We start from the raw sequence: 26,470 nt of genomic DNA, 5'->3' as shown, positions 1-26,470 counted from the left end.
AGTGCGGTCCAATCCTGCCAGTCCATCATTGTGTTCTGGCAGAAGCCCCCATCGTACACGAGGCCACTGATTGGCATGGGCCGTTACTACCTGTGATGTCCGGGGTCTCTTCCTGATTGAATCTATAGAGATGCGCAGCCCTTAGTGCAATTTCACATGGTCAGGGTTTTGAGGCCGTATCCGCCTCATGGGAGCCACTCAGGTCTTTTTTCCGGCAGCTGTTTCTTCCGGCTCCCAGAAAAAAGAAGCGAGCTGCTCGTTCCTCAGGCGGAATCGCCTCGCGATTCGGCTGAAGGCACACCCTCCTTCGGACTAGGCCCATTCATTGGGCCTAATCCGGAGCCATGCATCGGCTTTCAGTCTCGGCTACCCGGTTTTTGGATCGGAACCTGAAGGAATTTGCTGTGGATTTCACCCCCAAATCTGGAGAAGATTCCTGGATTCTGCCTCCCATTGAAAAAAGCAGGACACAGAAAAAAGAAACATCCTGCTTGTTCATGCCACGGATTCTGTGGCTGATTCAGCTGCGGGGTCCATGGCTCGAGACTCCCTCCTGATTAGGTATTCATCCAGGCCTAATCAGGAGCTGATGCATTCTGTCGGTATCCCATGGCTGCTAGACTGCAGCAAAAATGAACACACACTTATTTGGAATATGTAGTGAATGTATTTAGTGTTTGCATAGCGTGGCTACAGTATCTCTGTAGCTCATGCATGAGCAATCCATCCCTTTAGTGCACAGCTACAGTAGACCTGTTTTCTCTCTGATTTTTTTACCGGATGGAGCTAATAAGGTATACCCAATCTCCCTGATCAACCTGTAAGTAAATCTAAACTGGTTTAATGTTATCTTTTTAACTGTCATGTACTAGTTTTAAAGTCCTTTCTTAGGGAGAGGATTTGTTTGTCCACTGAGCTATAAATTGTTCTGTATACAGTGACTGTTCTATACCGTTTGCCATATATACACTTCAACGGCTATATACACTTCAACGGCTTTGCAAATCGCCGCGTGTCCGCACTGCGTTTTTTTTCCGCAAAGTGGGCATGGGACTCGCATGAATCCCATCCCCTTTGCTTGTACTGTATAACGCCGCGATTTTTCCGCAGGGTCTAAGCTGCGGGCAAATCGCGGCGTTTACGTCCTGTGGGGCCCCGGCCTTACTCTGCGTCTCTCTGAAATCACCATTTCACCCAAGAACCTTTATTACAATTACATCACCTATAAGGTTTTACGCTATGTGCCGCTCTGCATTTTGTTTTTCTTGTATTTAGAGGAACAGCATTCTTTGGATAGATGAAACTAAGATAAATCTGTACTAAACTGATGGGATGAAGAAAGTATGGAAAAATCTTGGATCTAGTCATGATCCAAAGCACTCCACAACTTCTATAACACATGGTGGAGACACTATGATGGCATAGGTGTGCATGGCTTCCAGTGGCACTGTGTCAGAAGTGGTTATTGATGTGACAAAAAAACAGAAGCAGCTGGATGAATTCTTAAGTTTACAAGAACATACACTTTGCTTAGATTCAACCAAATGCAGCAAAGTTGATTGGACAGAGCTTCATAATACAGAAGGACAATGACCCAAAACATACTGCGAAAGCAAGACAGGCGTTTTTTAAAGCAAATCGAAATATTCTAAAATCACCAGATCTCAACCCGGCCGAGCATGCCTTTCACTTGCTTAAGACAAACTTAATGGAGAAAGACCCACAAACAAGCAATAATTGAAGACTGCTGCGGTAAATGTCTGGTAAAGCATAAAAAAGAAGAAACCCAGTATTTTGTGATGTCCATTGTTTCAGTCTTCAGCCAGTTAGTGCAAGCAAAGTATTCTCTACAGAGTATTAAAATTAACATTTTATTTATGGTAACGTTCATTTGTCCAATTAATTTTGAGCTCCTGAAATGAGGAGACTTTTAGAAAAATGTTTGCAATTCCTAAACATTTCAACCCCCTGTAGTAAACCTGAAAGAATACACTTCAATTGCTTCTCAGATGTTATTGTGTCACTGTCTAAATATTTCTGGATCTAACTATTGAATTATAAATAATATATAAACAGTGTTGTCATTTTTTTTTTATACACATTAGTTTTTAGACTCTGCCAGTAATATAGTGAGTGTGTAAGAAGGCTGAGATGTGGGAAGTGGCAGACCAGAATGATGTCCCACAGAAGAATGGTGCAGCAAGAAAATGGCAGATAAAACAGGATGGGGGGGGGATGTAAAACTCAAACCTAGTTCAGCGTTACTCTCTAGAGCAGGGGTAGGGAACGTATGGCTCTCCAGCTCTTGCAAAACTACAACTCCCAGCATGCATACTTGCTCTGTTGCTCTTGGAACTCCCATGGAAGTGAATGGAGCATGATGGGAGTTGTAGTTTCACAGCAGCTGGAGAGCCGAAGGTTCCCTACCCCTGCTCTAGAGGCTTAGAATCGTCGTGGTTACACAGCAGAGACACAGTCTTGTTAGTAGCATTTCAAGCTGCAAAGTCTTTAGGGTAAGTTCACACAGGGTTTTTTGGTCCAGAACCTGAGGCGGAGGCCGCCTCAGGTTCCGGACCAAAATACGGGTGGCTGCGACTGGATGCCAGTGCAGTGCACCAGCATTCAGTTGCACACTCCACTCTGGATTAGGCCCAAATGAATAGGCCTAGTCAGGAGAGAGTGTCTTCAGGCGGATGTCGCGAGGCGAATCCGCATGAAAGAATGTAAACACCCTTAGAGTAAGTTTACACAGGGTTTTTTTGGTCAGGATTTTGAGGCCATATCCACCTCAAAATCCTGACCAAATTGAAGTCAATGGGAGCCAGTCCGTTCTTTTTTCTGGGAGCCGGAACAAATGGCGAGAAGCGAGCTGCTCGTTCTTTCAGGCAGATTCGCCTCACGATAACCGCCTGAAGACACTCTCTCCAGACTAGGCCCATTCATTTGGGCCTAATCTGGAGCGGAGTGCGCGACTGGATGACGATGCATTGCATCGGCATCCAGTCGCAGATACCTGTGTGAACTTACCCTTAGGGTTTCTTATCCTGAGGTAGAAATGTTTGGTTAATTCAGAGTCCACCCTCAAGTCAATAGAGCACTGTGTGACAGCCTGTCTCTAGCTTTCAGTCTCTGCGGTAGTCTAGTCAAACTGTTCCTAAATCTGTAGTAAGGTGGAGGTTCGTCACCTTCATCAGTGTTATATAAGGAACACAGTCGTGTCAGTAGCAGAATACCATGTTTCTCCAAAAATAAGACAGGCTATTTTTTTTTTTTTTTTTGCTCCAAAAGATAAGTTAGGGCTTATTTTCAGGGACTGTCTTATTTTTTTTTTTCCATGAACAACAATCCACTAACCAGACCCCCTTACACCCAAAACAATTAGGGATGAACTCTCACACACAGATCTGCGTCACTCCTGTTAAAGACTTTTCACTGTCAGGTCCCTTGCCATTGCAGCCATATGTAGTGGTTGATTCCCCCTGGTAACAGGAGTGGAGTGATGCCAATGAGACTATCCAATCTTTGTGTGATACCCCAGCACTACCGGTTGTCAACCCTTTGTTGTGGAGAACTGTCTAAATATTTGTCATCTTGTACAGTTAGCTCATTTAAATCAGTGTCTGATTCTTTTGGGAATGTCTGCTTCCTTTGGGGGTATCTGCTTTCCTTGATTAACCCCTTAGCAACACATGACGCACTATTACGTTTTGGGCACTTTATACTTGGCTCAAATGGATGTAATACTACTTTTCTGGCCGCCCACTCACTATTTGAGCAGCCAACATCAGCTGTCAGTTACAGCTAATACTGTACTAGCTTCTAACACGTGCTCCATTAACCTCCGGTCCGAGCTGATTGTCAATCGGGGGTTTGAACCCCTTGGAGGGCACAGTCAAACATGACCGCGGCATCCAAGGGGTTCCACTGTGTAGATGATCCTACATAGGCTGACTTCCTCTATATACTGCAATACACATCGCTGGTTCAGGTCTCCTAGTGGGATATGTAAAAAAAAAAAATTGAAAAAATAAAGGTTATGAAAAATGTATTAATAAATCCCCAAAATGCCCTTTCCCTATATGTAATGAATTATATAAAAGAAAACCCTAAAAAATGTATGAAATTGATGCATGCTTGTTATTGCTGCATCCATAACAATCCATACAATAAAACTGAAACATTATTTACCCTGCATGGTGAATGTTGGAGAAGGAGAAAAAAAAACCTAAAAAAACACCAGAAATAATGATTTTCAGCGATCTCGCCTTACAGAAAATGATATAAAACGTGATCAAAAAATCATATCTACCACAGAATAGTACCAATAGAAAGCACAGGTGATAGTGATGAAATAATAATTGATTTAGGTTGGATTTTTGTTCTGCAAAATTAGTAATGCATAACAAACCAGCAATATTCAAAGTGCACTGAATGATTTACACAAATTTCAGGTTTGTTATGAATGTATGTATGTTTCTACTTCTACTCTCATTATAACATAATCCTCTTTGATAAACTGCAAATGATTATTTATAGCAGTCTAGGTATGTTCTGTGCCCTATGTTAGAGTCAAAGGGGTTTTCCGGGACTACAAAAATGTAACTAAGGCTAAGGTCCCATGTATCCGGCTGCAGCGAGAGAACACTGTGGGAAAACTCATGCTGGAAACACATCACAATTTTTTCTTTATAGAGAAACCAATGGCATTTCCTTAAATGTAATCAACAAGATGCAATTTCCATAAATGCAATTATGTTGGAAATCACAGCATTTTTTCTGTGCATATTTGCAAGTGTGGCCATGGCCGTAAGGCAAGAAATGTTTGATATATATATATATATATATATATATATATATATATATATATATATATATATATATATATGTCTTATATTCTAGGTTCTTCAAAGTAGCCACCTTTTGCTTTGCTTACTGGTTTGCACACTCTTGGCATTCTCTTGATGAGCTTCAAGAGGTAGTCACCGGAAATGGTTTTCACTTCACAGGTGTGCCCTGTGGGATTTCTTGCCTTATATCCGGGGTTGGTACCATCAGTTGTGTTGTGCAGAAGTCAGGTGGATACACAGCTTATAGTCCTACTGAATAAACTGTTAGAATTTGTATTATGGCAAGAAAAAAGTTGTGATGCCTTCAGTGTGAATAGTCATGAAAATACAGAAAACTCTAAATGAGAAGGTGTGTCCAAACTTTTGGTCTGTACTGTATATAACTCAAAATCTGTAGTAGCCCACTCTATACGAATCCACAGTTCTGGCCTGATTTAAGTGAAATTTGGCACACCCCCTCTCCACCCACAGGAGCTAAATACTGCGTACGTTACATCTCGCTAGCGTCCCCCCATCAAGTGATTGTGGCCCCCGAAGTTAGGCCCTATACATATAAAGAGGAAATGTGAAAGTGCTGAGGGGAAAACAACAGATGTGACTGACAGGGATGGATTATAGTGACGGCGCCAAAGAGTCGCTGTTAAAGGGGTCGCACCACCACACACGAACACCATATAAACATCACACAGACAGCACACATACACCAATCCACAAGCACAACACCACACAAATGCTACAACACACCACACAAACATCAGACAACTCTAGACACACACAACACAAATGCCACCCATAAATACCACATGCACGTGCACGCAAACACACTCAGATGGATGCACTCTACACATACAGACGAATAGAGCACATGCACTCGCACACATCTACCACACGCATGGACACTTGCACTGCGCACGCACAAACACATGCATCACATGCGCACACACACACACACACACACATACAGTGTTGGCCAAAAGTATTGGCACCCCTGCAATTCTGTCAGATAATACTCGTTTTCTTCCAGAAAATGATTGCAAGCACAAACTCTTTGGTATTATTATCTTCGTTTATTTTGCTTGCAATCAATAAACACAAAAGAGAATGAAAAAAAATGTCAAATCATTGATCATTTTACACAAAACTCCAAAAATGGGCCAGACAAAAGTATTGGCACCCTCAGCTTAATACTTGGTAGCACAATCTTTAGACAAAATAACTGCAAACAACCGCTTCCGGTAACCATCAATGAGTTTCTTACAATGTTCTGCTGGAATTTTAGACCATTCTTCTTTGGCAAACTGCTCCAGGTCCCTGAGATGTGAAGGGTGCCTTCTCCAAACTGCCATTTTGAGATCTCTCCACAGGTGTTCTATGGGATTCAGGTCTGGACTCATTGCTGGCCACTTTAGAAGTCTCCAGTGCTTTCTCTCAAACCATTTTCTAGTGCTTTTTGAAGTGTTTTGGGTCATTGTCCTGCTGGAAGACCTATGACCTCTGAGGGAGACCCAGCTTTCTCACACTGGGCCCTACATTATGCTGCAAAATTTTTCGGTAGTCTTCAGACTTCATAATGTCATGCACACGGTCAAGCAGTCCAGTGCCAGAGGCAGCAAAGCAACCCCAAAACATCAGGGAACGTTCGCCATGTTTGACTGTAGGGACCGTGTTCTTTTCTTTGAAGGCCTCTTTTTTTTCCCCTGTAAACTCTATGTTGATGCCTTTCCCCAAAAAGCTCTACTTTTATCTCATCTGACCAGAGAACATTCTTCCAAAACGTTTTTGGCTCTCTCAGGTAAGTTCTGGCAAACTCCAGCCTGGCTTTTTTATGTCTCTGGGTAAGAAGTGGGGTCTTCCTGGGTATCCTACCATACAGTCCCTTTTCATTCAGATGCCGACGGATAGTACGGGTTGACACTGGTGTATCCTCGAACTGCAGGGTGGCTTGAACTTGTTTGGATGTTACTCGAGGTTCTTTATCCATCATCTGCACAATCTTGCGTTGAAATCTCTCGTCAATTTTTCTTTTCCGTCCACATCTAGGGAGGTTAGCCATAGTGCCATGGGCTTTAAACTTCTTGATGACACTGCGCACGGTAGACACAGGAACATTCAGGTCTTTGTAGATGGACTTGTAGCCTTGAGATTGCTCATGCTTCCTCATAATTTTGCTTCTCAAGTTCTCAGACAGTTTTTTGGTCTTCTTTGTTTTCTCCATGCCCATTGTGGTACACACAAGGACACAGGACAGAGGTTAGGTCAACTTTAATCCATTTCAACTGGCTGCAATTGGGATTTAGTTATTGCCACCACCTGTTAGGTACCTCAGGTAAGTAACAGGTGCTGTTAATTACACAAATTAGTGAAGCATCACATGATTTTTCAAACAGTGCCAATACTTTTGTCCACCCCCCTTTTTATGTTTGCTGTGGAATTATATCCAGTTTGGCTTTTTGAAAATTCTTTTTGTGGTTTTCCATTGAAGACAAATTAAATGAAGATAATAATACCAAAGAATTTGTGATTGCAATCATTTTCTGGAAGAAAATGAGTATTATCTGACAGAACTGCAGGGGTGCCAATACTTTTGGCCAACACTGTACATATACACGGACATGCATGCACTGACAAAACACATCTGGTATCCTTAGTGGCTGCTTGCACACTACAGTATTTTTCACAGGCCTCTGGGCCATGGATTTGGCATTTCCTTAGACTTCTTTGTGCACAAAGCTGTGAGTTTTGCAGGCTCCATAGAAGTCTATCCAGAGACCTGAAAAATACTGTAGAGTGAAAGCAGCCTTAGGGTAAGTTCACACTGAGTATACGCCAGCTTATTCTGAACGTAAAACACGTTCAGAATCAGCGGCATATAAAGCAGTTCCATTCATTTCTATGGGAGCCGGCATACGAGCGCTCCCCATAGAAATGAATGGGCTGCTTTTTTCACTACGAGCACTCCCATTGAAGTGAATGGGAAGTGCCCGCGTGTACAGCTAGCTCAGCTCCTTCAGAGCCGTACACGCGAACACATCCCATTCACTTCAATGGGAGTGCTCGTAGTGAAAAAAGCAGCCCATTCATTTCTATGGGGAGCGCTCGTATGCCGGCTCCCATAGAAATGAATGGAACTGCTTTATATGCCGCTGATTCTGAATATGTTTTACATTCAGAATAAGCTGGCGTATACTCAGTGTGAACTCACCCTTACTGAGCAGAAATATTTGTCAGGCGAATTCTGCCTGATAGTAAGATTGTCATTATTGCTTACTATACAGGGAGGTTTCATCACTGAAGCTGCTGAGGTAAAGTGAAAGCTGAGCTCTGATTGGTTGCAATGGGCAACTCCACAAGTCTGCCTGTGAGGGGCTCCTTCAGGTCATAGTAATACTGTGAGGGCTGCTCTGTATTACTATTCATCCTATTACATCTCTTATCAGTGTCAGGTGAATACTAAAGGCTCAAAGTTTATACTATAGTGTGACACTGAAAATTTTATGTTAGCTAGCATAACCAACAATTTAACATTTTAACATTCTACTAGTAAATTGATAAACATGACTGAGTGCCTTTTTGTGTGTTTGGGGCATTTTTTTTTTTACTATTCCTTATATTTTCAGGCACATGGAATATTTCCTGGTTGTGGGAGAGTCCAGCCCCTTCCATCATCCGCCCAATGCACCTTGTAGCAGATTTTTATTCCCGCCTTATACTTATGTATGTGTACACATACATTATATTTTTACATAAATATATAGTTTATAAGAATATGCATGTGTATCTGTGAGTATAGATACTGTAGATATAGATTGAAAATGTCTGTAAAGCACAATTACACAATCTGGTCCCATGATACAACACAGCCCAGTAAGGCCTTGTTCACATGGTACTGTTTTGCTAGTAAGAAAAAAAAAAGGACTGATTTTACCAGAAAACCACATTTTTTTCATGTGTTGTTTTTAAACTCACACACGCATTTTAAGCATACAGTTTTCCATGCATGATACTGATAGAGCATTCACATCTTTTGCACATCTCCCTTATTCTCCCTTTGCATCTACCATGCTGTCAGCTCGTCGGTATCCACAAGTCCTTCTGACTACTTATGGAAGAATGCCTGACAGAGAAGGAGTGGCTAGGACAGTTAAAAATCAGTAAAAATAAAAAATGTGTTTGTCTACCTTGCTGCTTCTGTTGCCTCTTATCACTGCTTGGAACCAAGTGCTGGCTTGTCTGGTCATCAGGACCAGCCCCCACCTCCTCCTTGCTACTCTGGCAGTCAGTAAAGTTTAGACAAATGCTGCTTTCATTGTTGATGACATCATGCTCATGGTGGGTGTGGCTATCACCTAATGTCATGTGCACAGTGAATGTCACATGATCACGACCAGTATGGAAGTGATTGCAACAGAGATTGTGTTAGTTACACATTTCTGCAAAAGGATAGGATATTTTTATTTGGTGTCAACTAGAAAAATTAATTTCACCATATTTTTTTGTCTGTGAAAAAAAAATCTCGGAAAACCCCTTTTAACCTATATTTTCAATTTATGATGTAAGTTATTGATATTACTGAACATAATTGGTAACAAAAGTGTTGACAATATGTAAATTTATTAAGTGATTAAACAGGCAAAATATTGTAATGTATACGCACAGTGAAACCACTAGCATAATAGTGAATGCAGCTCTGGATTATGTTATAGGCTATAACTCAGGCTCAGTATAAGATAAGTATTTAGGACCATACATTGATCATAAAAATATCACAAACAACCGTTTGCAAAAAACAACAACAGACTTTTGTTTGCCAAATATAGATCAGCTGACTGAGTGTGCAGGCCGAGGATGGGTCCAATTTTTTTTTTTGTGGAAGGCACTCAGGGATGCCTTGTGAAAGCGGGATAGGACCTGCTCTATAATTATCACAGCAGAGCATCGCAACCCCCCGCAGAAGTGCTTGAGGTTGTGTTTGGTGAGATCATTCAGTGTTTGCCAACCATCAGCCAATTTGCACAGACTTGTAATTTGTAGTTATTATTGATGATGGGATACCTTCATACCAGCTAGCCTTTCATCGATCAAATGCCTACATCATGGCTGTCCAATATCTGATGTGTATGGCTCGCTTCACTCATCTGCTCATGAAGATTATACCTGATGGGAATAGTCAGTGGTGAGCTCATATGAGACACCTGGTCAATTTTCTGAATTTATAGATGAGTATGAATGCTGTTACGCTTAATTTATTCACTCTTAATTCTTCCTGTCCTACCACATATGACATCGCTCAGCTGCTTGCAGTTACTATGTAAAAGATTCCAATGATTTCAGAAAAAGATGAAAACTAGAAATTAACAAAAGTAAAAATTCTTTATTCTGCATTCTTCTTTTCACAGTACAGAGCCAATTTGTTATAGTGTATAGTCCAATGTCCCTATGACCAGTCTCTTAATGCTGTGGAATGTGAGACTCCATATTAGAATAATAGGATTTCAGTTGAATATGTCATGTAGCTTCATAAAAGTCTGGACCTGACAAAAGTAGTTCTAGCTTAGTGCAGTCAAGTTTCTAGGTGGCAATAAAACATTTGTTGTGCAACCCAAAGAAACCAAGTACAACGCACAATAGTTACCGATTGTCAAGACAACAAGAAATCATAAAACTAGCGGTTTCTTTCTCCACAAAAGAATTTTCTCCACATATGTAGATATTTTTCAAAAGAACTATAAGAAATGAAACATTCACTAGGATTGCTTACTGTGGACCACTAAGGGTAAGTTCACACATAGTTTTCGGTCAGGATTTTGAGGCCATATCCGCCTCAAAATACTGACCAAAAAATGGCTCCCATTGAAATCAATGGGAGCCAGTGAGGAGTATTTCCGGGAGCCAAAGCGACATGCTCATTCTTCAGGCTGTTTCACCTTGCGATTCGGCCTAAAGTCACACACTCCTTTGGACTAGTTCCATTCATTGGGCCTAATCCGGTGTGGAGTGTGCAGCTGGATGCTGGTGCAGTGCACCGTTTTTCAGTCATGGTTACCTGGCTTTTGGACCAGAACCTGAGGTGGCCTTCGCCTCAGGTTCCGGTCCTAAAAGCCCCATCTGAACTTACTTATTTGAACTGGGTTCAAATCCTGCCAGGAACAATATCTGCAAGGAGTTTGTATGTTCTCCCCGTGTTTGCGTGGATTTCCTCCCATTCTACAAAGACATACTGATAGGATTAAAAAAAGTACATTGTGATCCCTATTTGGGGCTCACAATCTACATTAAAAAAAAAAAAAAAAAAGTGGTTTTTACTAGAGATGAGCGAACAGTGTTCTATCGAACACATGTTCGATCGAATATCAGGGTGTTCGCCATGTTCGAATCGAATCGAACACCGCGTGGTAAAGTGCGCCAAAATTCGATTCCCCTCCCACCTTCCCTGGCGCCTTTTTTGCACCAATAACAGCGCAGGGGAGGTGGGACAGGAACTACGACACCGGGGGCATTGAAAAAAATTGGAAAAAGTCATTGGCTGCCGAAATCAGGTGACCTCCATTTTAGACGAATAGTGGATTTCAAATCCGGGTCATATGAGAATGTGAACTTTGTGACTATGAGACAGGGATAGCTGTACAGGCAGGGATAGCTAGGGATAACCTTTATTTAGGGGGGAATGTTATTAAAAATAACTTTTTGGGGCTCTATCGGGTGTGTAATTGTGATTTTTGTGAGATAAACTTTTTCCCATAGGGATGCATTGGCCAGCGCTGATTGGCCAGAGTACGGAACTCGACCAATCAGCGCTGGCTCTGCTGGAGGAGGCGGAGTCTAAGATCGCTCCACACCAGTCTCCATTCAGGTCCGACCTTAGACTCCGCCTCCTCCAGCAGAGCCAGCGCTGATTGGCCGAATTCCGTACTCTGGCCAATCAGCACTGGCTAATGCATTGTATTGGCGTGATGAAGCAGTGCTGAATGTGTGTGCTTAGCACACACATTCAGCTCTACTTCATCGGGCTAATAGAATGCATTGGCCAATCAGCGCTGGCCAATTCATTCTATTAGCTTGATGAAGCAGAGTGTGCACAAGGGTTCAAGCGCACCCTCGGCTCTGATGTAGCAGAGCCGAGGCTGCACAAGGGTTCAAGCGCACCCTCGGCTCTGATGTAGCAGAGCCGAGGGTGCACTTGAACCCTTGTGCACCCTCGGCTCTGCTACATCAGAGCCGAGGGTGCGCTTGAACCCTTGTGCAGCCTTGGCTCTGCTACATCAGAGCCGAGGGTGCGCTTGAACCCTTGTGCACCCTCGGCTCTGCTACATCAGAGCCGAGGGTGCGCTTGAACCCTTGTGCACACTCTGCTTCATCAAGCTAATAGAATGCATTGGCCAGCGCTGATTGGCCAATGCATTCTATTAGCCCGATGAAGTAGAGCTGAATGTGTGTGCTAAGCACACACATTCAGCACTGCTTCATCACGCCAATACAATGCATTAGCCAGTGCTGATTGGCCAGAGTACGGAATTCGGCCAATCAGCACTGGCTCTGCTGGAGGAGGCGGAGTCTAAGGTCGGACCTGAATGGAGACTGGTGTGGAGCGATCTTAGACTCCGCCTCCTCCAGCAGAGCCAGCGCTGATTGGTCGAGTTCCGTACTCTGGCCAATCAGCGCTGGCCAATGCATTCTATTAGCCCGATGAAGTAGAGCTGAATGTGTGTGCTTAGCACACACATTCAGCTCTACTTCATCGGGCTAATAGAATGCATTGGCCAATCAGCGCTGGCCAATGCATTCTATTAGCGTGAACTGAGTTTGCACAGGGGTTCTAGTGCACCCTCGGCTCTGCTACATCAGATTGCTACATCTGATGTAGCAGTGCCGAGTGTGCATCAGATGTGTAGTTGAGCAAAACTGACTCAGCACTGCTAAGTCTCTGCATTCGCATAGGAATGCATTGGCCAGCCTTCGGCCAATCAGCGCTGGCTCTGCTGGAGGAGGCGGAGTCTAAGGTCGGACCTGAATGGAGACTGGTGTGGAGCGATCTTAGACTCCGCCTCCTCCAGCAGAGCCAGCGCTGATTGGTCGAGTTCCGTACTCTGGCCAATCAGCACTGGCCAATGCATTTCTATGGGGAAAAGTTAGCTTGCGAAAATCGCAAACTGACAGGGATTTCCATGAAATAAAGTGACTTTTATGCCCCCAGACATGCTTCCCCTGCTGTCCCAGTGTCATTCCAGGGTGTTGGTATCATTTCCTGGGGTGTCATAGTGGACTTGGTGACCCTCCAGACACGAATTTGGGTTTCCCCCTTAACGAGTTTATGTTCCCCATAGACTATAATGGGGTTCGAAACCCATTCGAACACTCGAACAGTGAGCGGCTGTTCGAATCGAATTTCGAACCTCGAACATTTTAGTGTTCGCTCATCTCTAGTTTTTACACATATGGGGCACCCAGATGTCAAGTCTGTAAATACGAAACGATGTTCACACATACAGAGGGTTTCAAAAAATACAACATGAAAAAAAATCATGAATTGCAAATCTAAATATGTGATCTATATGATCTTGTGTAATATCTGCAACCTACATTATGTTGGATGCACAATTTGTACTTTGAAAACGTGAGTCTAAGAACATATCTCAGATTGCAATAGTGAAACTTTTTCTAAATCCCCAGGGGCTTCCAAACATTTTTTGGTATACCATAATGGTAATGTTACTTCATTGCAATTTTTTGCCTTAGAAAAAGTAATTAATTCTGCACATGGAGGAGATGGGAGAAGGAAATTATTACAAAAGGAGGCTTTCTGGATATTCAAGTTGGCAACTCATTATCCAACGGGCCTCAATCTTAGATCAGATCTATATTATCTTTATTAGTAGGGTTATAGATATAATCTTTAATAAAGGTGGATACTACTTTAGGCGACCCTGCTCCACTGTCACCGCATCTTCCCCCACGCACTACATGCAGACTATATGCACTCCCGCATTCCTCCCAAAGTTTGGGGGAAAAAGTGTGTTTTATAGTCCGAAAAATGTGCTACGTGGATTTGGAATTCCTTTGCTTAATATTGGTCTGCTTTGTTAACCCCTTATCGAAATGTGATATACTATTACGTCCTGGGACATGGTGCAAATGGACTTAATAGTACGTGGCTAGCTAGCAGCCTGCTCACTATCTGAGCAGGTTGCACCAGAAACGAGTGTTATTTGTGAGTGACAGCTAACCCCCCTTCCCCCGATTAACAATTGATCATCTAAACATATAAAGGTACTTTTACTCTAACTATAAAAAATTTGAATGCTCATTCTACAAGCATTTTCTTCCATATATCTATGACTTGTGAGACTTCTTGTAGGCCTGGTTCACATTTACGTTTGGCAAATCTGTTTGAAATCAGTATTTAACATCTTCAAAAACTGATTTCAAACTGTCCGGATGAAAACTGTGTCAGGGCTCGTTCACATCTGCGCCTCGGGCCTCCGTTTGGCAGGTTTCCGTTTCCTGCCCAGTTTGAATGGGTTTGAAAAGTGTCCGGCCGTGAGCGCCGTCTTCTGCAGAAGACGGAAACCTGAAACAGGCAGAAACTGATTGTATGTAATCAGTATATAATCAGTTTTCCATAGACCTCAATGTTAAAACAAAACGGACTGCTTGCAGTCCATCTGGAGTCCTTATCCTTGGTTCAGATCTGCGTTTGGTAATCCGTTCGGGAAGTCCGCATGGGTACCCCCCGAACGGACTACCAAATGCATTTGCAAGGGGTGTGCAGTGAAAGCACATGGACGACATAGAATATAATGGGGTCCGTGTGCTTGCCGCGAGATCTCTGCACGAGTCATGTAGACAGGAAAGTAGATTGTGAACTACTTTCCTGTCCGCATGTTCCCTGCGGAGCTCTCGCAGCAAGCACACGGACCCATTGTAGTCTATGGGGATCTGAGTGCTTTCACTGCACACCGTTTGCCAATACGTTTGGTAGTCCATTTGGGAGGGTCCCTATGCGGACTCCAGTGAACGGATTACTAATGCAGATGTGAATGAGGCCTTATTTTCAGTACGGAGACAAAGTTCTGCAAGTTCTACTTTTCTCTCTGCACAAAAAAACTGAGACCATATGGAAATCACAGGGTTGTATTGCCATTTTTTTTATGAATGTTACCACTACCAGCAGCTGCTGCTAAGTAACGCTGGCCACACACACAAGATATTTATCTTCAGATCATTTGGCAGATTCAGTTTATTTTAGTAGCATCTCCTGTTAATCTACTGTGTATGGCCACCATAGACATCAGATTCTTGGCAGATTTCACCAGATTTAGCTGAATCTGTCAAAGACTTGAAGATAAATATTTTACTGCAGCCCGTTTTAAGGTAAATTCTTTTGGGAAGGAGAGGTTTTTAAGTAGAGGAGGAGGCAGTATAGTAAGATATGTCAGAGTTTCTTATCTTCACTTGTACCATTGATTTATGGTCGTTCTGGTATTTATGAGCAGATTGTAATTTTCTCCAGTATATATATATTAATGGAAAGTCAGATATAAAGTAGAAATCAGATGTCATTTGATAAATCTTTATTATAATCAGAAAACAATACTGTATCTGATGCTATCAAACAATGAACATTTTTAAGAACAGTATTTAAATAAATAACTTTTTCCTGATTCCAGAAGCTGAAGGTCACCACTGGTGATGTCACTAATAGATGCAGACATTTTGCCGCAGTTATGGCATATCAGGACAGCCCTGGAGAATGTGCCCGGTTATTAATCACTATGTTATGGACAACATTTTGTGCTCCCTATGAAGACTTCCCACTCATAATTCCTTCAGTTTGTGGCCAACACCCAAGAACTCTTGGCTAGAATAAGAATCTATTAAACAGATTTGTCTCCTTAGTAAAGTAAAATACTTGGTACTTGCTCTGATTGTTTTCTCTCATCCGTATCATTTGAGTGTTATTATCACTGTCTTTCCATCCCAGTTTCCTTGATATATAATCATACTTTATGAGTACTTATCATTGCCTGCATTTACTTGTTCTGAACAGTCAACTTGATTTTGCTGCAGATAGCGAGACAACTCAGATGTTTCTGTCTGTACCTCAACTTTCTCTATTAAAATGGATTTTAGGACACATAATAATAATAATACATTTTATTTGTATTGTGCCAACATATTCCGCAGCACTTTACATTATATAGGCTTCAAGAACAGACAAAATGAGACATTACAGAGTATAGTCAATTCTCCCAATGTGATTAAGAGGCCTGTTCGCAAGAGCTTACAATCTATGAGGTAGAGTGGGTGACACAAAATAGTTACACTACAATTTAGACTGCCAGAATGACAGATACAAACTAAATACTTTCTGAGTTTTTGTTTCTATCCATCTACTTTGACTACAGTGTTAAAAGAAGGACAGGAAGTTCCTTCCATTGGCTTACAGGGTTTTTTTTTAGACAGACACAATAGTTCCATTAAAATGCTGAAAACTGAAGGAAGGAACCTTCCATCAGTTTATATAACTGTCAGGATACGGAGTCGCCGCGGTCTCCTTGCTGCGCGGCGTCTCCCTGGGAGACGTGTTAGGAGTTCTATTGGGTGTGCTTAGGTCATTAAGGGTTAATCTTTTCCTTGCTTTCAGTCTCCATGTCATTAGCCATCAGGTGTGTTCTCTGCTGCTATTTAAACCCCACTCAGGGATGTATCCTTGCCAGCCATTCACTTTGGGTTTCCTGGTTCCCCTGCTCAGTCTGTTTCCCTGTCTGTTTGTATTCGGTCTGTTCCTTGGTTATATACCCGGCTTGTATTTTTGACTATCCCTTGTCTTTTGATTCGGTACCTTTATTATATCTCCTGGCTCAACCTCTTGCTCGTCTGACCTCGCCTTCTCTTCTGTGTCTTGCTGGGACTTGTAGTCCTCCCTGGTTCCATGCTGTTTAGTCTTTTGTTTTGCATTGCAGTTACACTGTGCTTTCTGTTTAGGTGTGACCCCGTGACTCCAGTCCCTAGGACTTTCAGGGCCTCCTCTTCCCTTATCCTAGCCGCCGGGATAGAAGCGTAAGGAGTCGTGGTAGGCGCACTACAATTAGGAAGTGCATTGGTCTGCCTCATCTCAGATATTACAGCATAGTTATAGCTGCAGGGCCTACGACCCCTTTTGTCATTAGTTGCACAGTGTTGCTTTCCCAGCTGTGTCACTTTGCACTGCCTGACCCTGACTCCAATCCTTACATAATGGCTGGCCCTTACCCTAGGCAGACCGCCCGGCGGTTTAGTATGGATGCCGAACACTCCGTAACTGACCGACTGGACGAACTGTCAAGGCAGGTGCAGGGCATGGCTGGGTTAATTAACCAAGTCTCGCAGCGTCTGGATGCTTTGCCTGATCCAGCATCAGCCGCTGCAGGTTCTTCTATTCAAACGCCAGTTCTTCCTATATTGAATACCCGTCAGGATCCTAAAATGCTCTTGCCTGACCGTTTTGACGGTAAACCAGACAGATTCCGAACATTTCGGGAATCTTGCCATTTATTTTTTCGTTTTAATTTCCTTTCTTCTGAAGCAGAGCAGGTGGCGCTGGTGGTGTCCCTTCTACGAGGGTCACCACAAGACTGGGCCTTGGCTCTACCTGCGGAGCTCCTGAATGGAATTCATTAAATAAGTTTTTTCAAACATTAGGTCAGATTTATGATGACCCTAATAGAGTTGCCTTGGCCGAGTCCCATCTGTTGTCTATTCAGCAGGGAGTTAGAACTGCCGAGGACTATTGTACGGAGTTTCGTCAGTGGAGCTCACAGTCAGGGTGGACAGACAGACCTTTGTTAACCCTTTTTAGACAAGGCTTATCTGATTCTGTAAAAGATGCTCTAGTAAGTCATCCAGTCCCTGAAAATCTAGGAGACTTTATGTCCTTGGCTATTTCTATTGATAGGAGGCTTAGGGAAAGGCGTAGAGAGAAATTAAGCAAACCTGGGTCCTCAGCTAAATCCTGGTCTGTCCTTTCGGAACCTATACCTCCTTCTGCTGTTCCTACCTCTTGTTCTATTCTTGAAGAAGAACCAATGATATTGGGGTCCACATCCGCCTCCAGGAGAAAGTATCGCCTAGAAAACGCTCTGTGTCTGTATTGCGGCAAACCTGGACATATCCTGAGAAACTGTCCAACCAGACCTAAACCACCGCCGGGAAACGCCAATGCCTGAGTGATTTCCGGGAGGGTCACTCAGGCACACAGGTACCTCCTAATAATATTGAGAAATGTTTACTCCCTGCTATTCTTGTTAATGGTAATAAAACTTTTGCATGTCAGGCGATGGTGGATTCAGGTGCCGCCATGAACTTCATCCATGAAGTGGTGGCGCAAGCTCTAGGAATTGAATTAATTCCCTTGAAATACCCATTTCAGGTATCTGGAGCAGATCTAACCCCTTTGTCTGAAGGGAAAATCTTAGCCCGTACTGCTGAGGTGCAGTTTTTTGTCGGCAGTTTACATGTTGAAAAAGTGTCATTTTTTGTTATGAAAAAACTGGCTGCAGACGTTATTCTTGGTTTACCCTGGTTGCGTGTACATAATCCAGTTTTTAATTGGGAAACTTCGGAGTTGGTTAGATGGGGAGATTCCTGTACTTCTCAAATTAATACTATTTGTACTATCAAAAATGATATAAAAATTCCGGAATTTATTACCGAGTTCAAAGACGTCTTTGACGAGCTCAGTGCGGAGGTCTTGCCTCCACATCGACCTTATGACTGCGCAATTGATTTGGTTCCTGGAGCTAAACTACCCAAAGGTCGCATTTTTAACCTTTCAGCTCCAGAGCGCGAGTCCATGCGCCAGTACATTAAAGAGAGCCTATCTAAAGGACATATCCGACCTTCAGTTTCTCCTGTGGGGGCGGGGTTTTTGTTCGTTGAAAAAAAAGATGGTGGCCTCCGACCTTGTATTGACTACAGGGAATTGAATAAAATTACGGTCAAAGACCAACATCCTCTGCCACTCATCCCAGATCTTTTTAACCAGGTGGTGGGGGCTCGGTGGTTTTCTAAAATTGACCTCCGTGGAGCTTACAACTTGATTCGGATGAGAGACGGGGATGAGTGGAAAACCGCATTTAATACCCCGGAAGGTCATTTTGAATACCTAGTTATGGCTTTTGGTTTGAGCAATGCTCCGGCGGTATTTCAACGTTTTGTGAATTACATTTTTAGGGATCTGTTAGGTAGATATCTAGTAATTTATTTAGATGACATCCTCATATTCTCACCGGACTGGGAGTCACATCAGCAACATGTAAAAGAGGTTCTTCTTAGGCTACGTCAAAACCACCTCTGTGCTAAGTTATCAAAGTGTCAATTTGGAGTCCAGGAGATAGGTTTTTTGGGATACATCCTTACTCCTGGTACCATTGGTATGGATCCCAGAAAGGTATCTGCAGTACTTGAATGGGAGAAACCTACTACCTTAAAAGAAGTTCAAAGGTTTCTAGGTTTCGCCAACTATTACCGAAAATTTATCCGAAATTTTTCTTCTATTGTTAAACCTCTCACCAATTTGACCAAAAAGGGGGCGGATCCTGCCTCCTGGACACCAGAGACGGAGGTAGCGTTCGCCACCTTAAAACAACTTTTTACTTCTGCCCCAGTCCTGGTCCATCCTGATCCTGAATTGCCCTTTATTGTAGAGGTTGACGCTTCAGAAGTAGGTGTAGGAGCGGTCCTGTCTCAGGGCACTGAACCATTTACCAACCTCCAACCTATCGCCTACTTTTCCAGGAGGTTCTCCACTACCGAGGCCAATTATGATGTTGGCAATAGAGAGCTTCTGGCGATTAAGTGGGCCTTTGAAGAGTGGAGACACTTCCTGGAGGGGGCCAGACATATAATTACTGTACTAACTGACCACAAAAACTTATTATATTTAGACAAGGCAAAAAGATTAAATCCCCGTCAAGCCAGGTGGGCTCTATTTTTCACTAGGTTCCACTTTGTAATTACCTACCGTCCCGGCTCAAAGAATACTAAAGCAGATGCCTTGTCTAGAAGTTTTGGTCTTAGTGGTAGTTCTGATGGGGAACCTGAAAATATACTTGCTCCTGGGGTGGTAGTGGCAGTTTTGACCTCGGATCTTGAAACCCGTATTCTCAACACTCAGGATGCTGCCCCTAGTACGCTACCACCAGGTAAATTGTTTGTCCCTAGCCACATCCGCTTGGAGCTCTTAGAGGAGATCCACTCCTCTGTTCTGGCGGGTCATCCAGGCATTGCTGGTACTGGGAATCTGTTATCACGAACGTATTGATGGCCATCTTGGCAACGAGATGTTAAAAATTTTGTTCATTCTTGCGAGACCTGTGCCAGATCTAAGGTGCCCCATGAACTTCCAGCGGGTCTTTTACATCCACTCCCGCTACCCAATAGACCCTGGTCACACATCTCCATGGATTTTATTACCGATCTCCCTTCCTCTAAAGGGAAATCGGTAATTTGGGTTGTAGTAGATCGTTTTTATAAGATGTCCCACTTTGTTGCCTTGAAAAAATTGCCTTCAGCTAAATTGTTGGCCTGGTTGTTTATTCAACACATTTTACATCTGCGTGGTATTCCTTCAAATGTGGTGTCGGACAGGGGCGTACAGTTTGTGTCCAGGTTTTGGAAAGCCTTTTGTAACAGGTTGGGAGTCTCTCTTTCTTTTTCCTCAGCCTTTCACCCAGAGACTAACGGTCAAACAGAGAGATTGAATAAATCTTTAGAACAATATTTGAGGTGCTTTGTGTCTGATTGCCAAGATAAATGGAGTGAATATTTGCCCATGGCTGAATTTGCACTAAATAATCATGTCAACTCCTCGACTCGGTCGTCTCCTTTCCACATTAACTATGGTTTTCACCCCAGATTCTCCTCAGGAACAGGTAATGAATTTGCCTTTTCCTCAGTAGAGGACGTTGCTAAATCTCTCTGTACTGTATGGGCTGAAAGCCTGGCATCGCTGAGAAAAGCCCAGGCTAATCAAGTAAATTTCGCCAACAGAAAGCGCCGCCCTGGACCTGACTTTGTGGTGGGTGACAAGGTCTGGTTATCCACTAAAAATCTCCAACTTCGTGTTCCATCTACTAAATTTGCCCCGCGTTTTATTGGTCCATATCCCATTTCTGAAATAATCAACCCTGTGTCATTCAAATTATCACTTCCTAGGTCCCTCCATATTCACCCAGTTTTTCATAAGTCCCTACTCAAAAAGTATGTTCCGGCAATGGTCACTCGTTCCCCACCTGAACCAGTGATCGTTCAGGGGGAACTAGAGTATGAGGTGGAACGGGTCATTGATTCACGCAGAGTGCGGAATTCTTCAGTTCCTCATACATTGGAAGGGGTATGGACCAGAGGAGCGTGTTTGGGTGGCAGCCAGAGACCTTCACGCTCCTAGATTGGTGGAGAAGTTTTACCGTTCTTACCCTACTAAGCCAGGGAGTCCTCTTGAGGGTCCAGAGGCCCCTCCTCAAAGGGGGGGTACTGTCAGGATACGGAGTCGCCGCGGTCTCCTTGTTGTGCGGCGTCTCCCTGGGAGACGTGTTAGGAGTTCTATTGGGTGTGCTTAGGTCATTAAGGGTTAATCTTTTCCTTGCTTTCAGTCTCCATGTCATTAGCCATCAGGTGTGTTCTCTGCTGCTATTTAAACTCCACCCAGGGATGGATCCTTGCCAGCCATTCACTTTGTGTTTCCTGGTTCCCCTGCTCAGTCTGATTCCCTGTCTGTTTGTATTCGGTCTGTTCCTTGGTTATATACCCGGCTTGTATTTTTGACTATCCCTTGTCTTTTGATTCTGTACCTTTATTATATCTCCTGGCTCAACCTCTTGCTCGTCTGACCTCGCCTTCTCTTCTGTGTCTTGCTGGGACTTGTAGTCCTCTCTGGTTCCATGCTGTTTAGTCTTTTGTTTTGCATTGCAGTTACACTGTGCTTTCTGTTTAGGTGTGACCCCGTGACTCCAGTCCCTAGGACTTTCAGGGCCTCCTCTTCCCTTATCCTAGCCGCCGGGATAGAAGCATAAGGAGTCGTGGTAGGCGCACTTCAATTAGGAAGTGCATTGGTCTGCCTCATCTCAGATATTACAGCATAGTTATAGCTGCAGGGCCTACGACCCCTTTTGTCATTAGTTGCACAGTGTTGCTTTCCCAGCTGTGTCACTTTGCACTGCCTGACCCTGACTCCAATCCTTACAATAACACTGCAGTCAATGTTGACAAACAACAGGGTCAAAACAACAGACAGTATGACGGCAGTGTGCAAATACCATAATACTACCTACAGTGATAAAACATTCTGTCTTCAGGTGAACTTCTACAGCCCTAAGGGGTACTTTTTGAAATCCTGACTTCAACTTATGGTGATGACCCAACAACTTAGTTCTGATACTAATGCTGTATTGTGTAATTGCTGTACATACAGTTGCCCAATATGGCAACATACTTCAGAATGCACACTATGAATACACACCTGGTCTTGTTCCTGGAATTCCTGCTATTTTGCAGAGGGAAGCTGTGGCCATTAAGGCAATTCCCATGCCCCAGGTAAATATAGTATAGTATTGTGGCCATTCAAATAAATGGCTGATCACGTAATTGTGGTCATCTTGAGTATACCAAAATGGGAGATGGCCCTACAGAGCAGCTCTCCATTCTGACTATAGGTGGGATCTAAACCAGGCACTTCTCTCTATGATGTCCTAATTGGGCATAAGAACAGTGGTTGGCCTGATGAGGCCATTAGCTGAGGCCAATCAATTAGCTGAAGCATATAGTGGCTACAAACAATATCTCTCTGCGGACACCTTGGTTTGTCCCTGCATTACATAATAACTTTTTACCCTTACAGATTGCTGAAGGTTATTGGGGAGGGACACACACTATGTGATGAGCTTATAATCATGGAACCTTTGTGGAACAACAGCGGATCATGGACCCACTGTACTACAAAACTGGGTCCTTCTCTAAGGGTGCTGTCCATTCAGAATCCCCGGTTTTAACCCTTTAATCCCCATACAGGGATTTGAACTTAACTGTAGGGAGTCTACCAGGCCGCTGCCTCCTGAAGTGGTCTTGATTTAGTAGCATCTCACCAGGCAGGTCAGGACTATGGTGCAATATACCACAGAAACATCAAAATAAAACAAAAAGTGTGAACAATGGCTAAAAACAGGACAGATCATACATCTTACCAAAGCTGAGTTTAACAAAGAATACAGGACAGAATAAAACAGGTCAACAGGGAACAGAAGTAGAGACCATAAACCAACAGGTAACATAAACAGAAGCCAAAGGCCAAAAAGGTAACAGAAACAAAAGCCATAGGCCAAATAGGTAACATAAGTAGAAACTGTAGGCCAACAGGTTTCAGAAACAGAAGCCAGAGACTGGCAGGAGCAGAGATATAACAGACAATAGGATTAGCATACCAAACAGTACAGACAGAGTCCTACCTAAAGTAGTGGAATCCTGCGCCAAAGTAAGACCTATGCCCGGTTCACATCTAGCTTATGTGTTCCATCCGCATGAGGACCCCCCCGGACGGAATACAAGCGCAACTGCAAGCGCTGTGCTGTTAAAGCACACGGACCCCATAGACTATAATGGGGTCCGTTTGCTTGCCGCGCAGTGCCTGCACGAATCATTCTCTAAAGAACGAGACTTAAGTACATACAGACAGATAAGGATTGGCAGGAGGACGTTTAGCAGGTGAGAACACTAATTCTTAAAGCGACAGGAGCAGATACAGAGGTAGTCAGACAGTTATGTCTGCTGCGAAGGCAATATGCCAGTGAGCACATAGAATTGGTGTTACACCATGAAACGAAACAGGATTATTTAAGGTGAATAACCCCTGTAACTAAATGAATCCATCCTACATGCTATTGAACTACAGCACTAGTATTCCTATCATGGCATTAGTCAGCAGCATCCCTGTTACAACCAAACTTTTTCACTTATTTGAACTAATCAAAGATTGGAATCAACACTGAAAAAAGTCCTATAAGCAGTGTGTGCAACCTATTTTATCTATCCTGTTATAATCTATAATACAATATATAAATTATGTTCAGTTTATAATTCAGTTTTTTGCTTTTTTCTTCATTACAGCTTTCTCATTGTAAAATATCCATAGGATGTAAGTGACACAGCCATAATGACTCTTCTCGGAGGAGAGAATTCAGACTATGATTACAGTGCCCTAAGTTGTGCCTCTGACACTTCTTTCAACCAAAACTTCTTTACGGAAACAGAGTCTCTAAAAGGGATCTTTTACAAGAGGGCCAGGGTCATACAGTCGGGAGAGGACCTCTTTCATAGTGTCCACCCAGAAGATCGCAAGCACCATGCTATTATCAATGTTGGAGGCATCAGATATGTACTTCCATGGACGACATTGGAAGAATTTCCACTAACACGTCTTGGACAACTTAAGCTGTGCAGCAACTTTGATGAGATATTAAGTATTTGTGATGATTATGATGTGACCTGTAATGAATTTTTCTTTGATCGAAATCCTGGCGCTTTTAGAACTATTCTGACTTTCCTACGTGTGGGAAAATTGCGACTCCTACGTGAAATGTGTGCTCTATCTTTCCAAGAGGAGCTTTTGTACTGGGGAATTGAGGAAGATAGTCTGGAGTGGTGCTGTAAAAGAAGGTATATCCAGAAGATGGAGGAGTTTGCGGAACTTAACCTCCGGGAGGATGAGCTCCTTGAAAATGAAAATGGGTCGGAAACTGAGGATGAGAGCAGGCTGAATATGTGCATGAGACACCTGCGCAATATGGTGGAGAAACCACAGTCTGGACTACCTGGAAAAATTTTTGCTTGTCTGTCTGTTTTATTTGTGACTATCACAGCAGTGAATCTCTCTATCAGCACCATGCCAGACTTGAGGGAAGAAGAGGAAAAAGTAAGACAACTGTGTATTTGGTAATTCGCTGAGTAAAAAAAATGATCTGTCCATACACTAGAATCATAAAGCAAATCACTGTGATTAAACTAAACTTAGGCAGTACTACAAATAGCAAAGAAACCACAATGGAAATTGGTGCTCCAGCTAGAGAGGTTCCAACCTAGGTGCATGTGGAGTTTCTCTGCAGCAATACTGCACTTTGATGCAAGAAAGATATGTTTACTACGCCTCTAACAGTTCCTATAACAACCACTAACAACCCCTACAAGATTATATACCCTGTTTCCCCGAAAATACGACAGCGTCTTATATTAAATTTTGGTCCTAAAAATGTGCTAGGTCTTATTTTCAGGATATGTATTATTTTTCCTGCTACTCCCCATTAAACATTAGCATTATCTGATCAAATAAACAAGTCCTTACCCGTGAGATGTGTTTGCTGTGCAAAGAACATATGGAGAAAAGCATTGCAGCCGGCTGAACGCTGTGTGTGCTGCTGCCTCAGCTGCGCTACACTGAGATGTGCTTGCTGCGCAAAGACTGTATGAAGAAAAGCATTGCTGCTGCCTCTGCGATACGCTGTATCCATTGTCCCTGCTGCTGTGAGATGAGCTGAAAGAGTGGACCCACCGCCACATACGATGCTTACGTATGACCAGCGGGCATCTCCCAAGCCTATCCCACAGCAGCAGGGACAGTGGATGCAGCACAGCAGTGGCAGCAGCCAGCTTTTCTTTCTTTTTTTTTTTTTTTTTTTTTTTAATGTAGATTGTGAGCCCCGTATAGGGATCACAATGTACTTTTTTTTTTTTTTTCCTATCAGTATGTCTTTGTAGAATGGGAGGAAATCCACACAAACACGGGGAGAACATACAAACTCCTTGCACATGTTGTTACTGGCAGGATTCGAACCCAGGACTCAAGTGCTGCAAGGATGCAGTGCTAACCACTGAGCCACCGTGTGGCCCCTAGCAGCCGGCTTTTCTGTACACTCGCAACACCGCGCGTAACGGTCAGCCGGCTGCAATGCTTTTCTCCATACAGTCTTTGCACAGCAAGCACAGTAAGAATTTGTTTATGTAATCGGATGTGACGGTGTAAGCAATGACAAGTAGACCGCTAGGTCTTATTTTCAGGGGAGTTCTTATATTTCTTAGCATATAAGAAATTGCAATAAGTCTTATTATCGGGAGTTGTCTTACTTTCGGGGGAAACACAGTAAGTAATTTTGGTGGTGGTAGATTCCCTTTAAATAATATATTAATAAATATACAGTGATCATAAAAGGGTTACAGGTTCATACATTTGGTGGTATACTTCTATATAGGGATTTAGATTTCCAAATTGGAAATATATCACTTATTGAGTGCTATTGTTCTGCTGCTATATATACTTGTGTCACACACACCAAGTTCTAAGTTTTACACCATTTTCCTTGTTTCATAGGGTTCTGTGTACTGCTCCTTTCTCAGTTATTTAATTGGAAATGACTTTGTTAGTAGGTCAGTAGGGGAGAGAAGAGGTTAATGCAAACATCATTGGTGGTCTGTGTTAGAGAATGAGTTAATGGGCACATTTCTGAATCAAGTAACTGGTCTTTAATTGTATACTCACCTTTGGGCTCCAGCATTGTCTGCTGTCCCAATTATTGGTTTATAACTAGACCTGAGAGGATGAATGG

General features: G+C 43.0%; 1 protein-coding gene across 1 annotated transcript in view; it reads left to right on the top strand.

Annotated features, from left to right (window-relative positions):
* Positions 1–26,470, top strand: part of KCNG1 (potassium voltage-gated channel modifier subfamily G member 1) — an 85,023-nt gene that overhangs the window by 24,886 nt on the left and 33,667 nt on the right. Inside the window, exon 2 of the mRNA XM_075276819.1 lies at positions 23,982–24,786. Within this exon, the coding sequence (XP_075132920.1) occupies positions 24,028–24,786 (759 nt within the window). The 5' untranslated portion in view covers positions 23,982–24,027. The remainder of the gene's footprint in view (positions 1–23,981; positions 24,787–26,470) is intronic.

The sequence above is a fragment of the Leptodactylus fuscus genome, chromosome 6, assembly GCF_031893055.1.
Source record: "Leptodactylus fuscus isolate aLepFus1 chromosome 6, aLepFus1.hap2, whole genome shotgun sequence".
NCBI classification, from domain to species: Eukaryota; Metazoa; Chordata; class Amphibia; order Anura; family Leptodactylidae; genus Leptodactylus; species Leptodactylus fuscus.
Note: the sequence above shows the minus strand (reverse complement) of the source record. Positions and strands in the feature narration are given on the sequence as shown.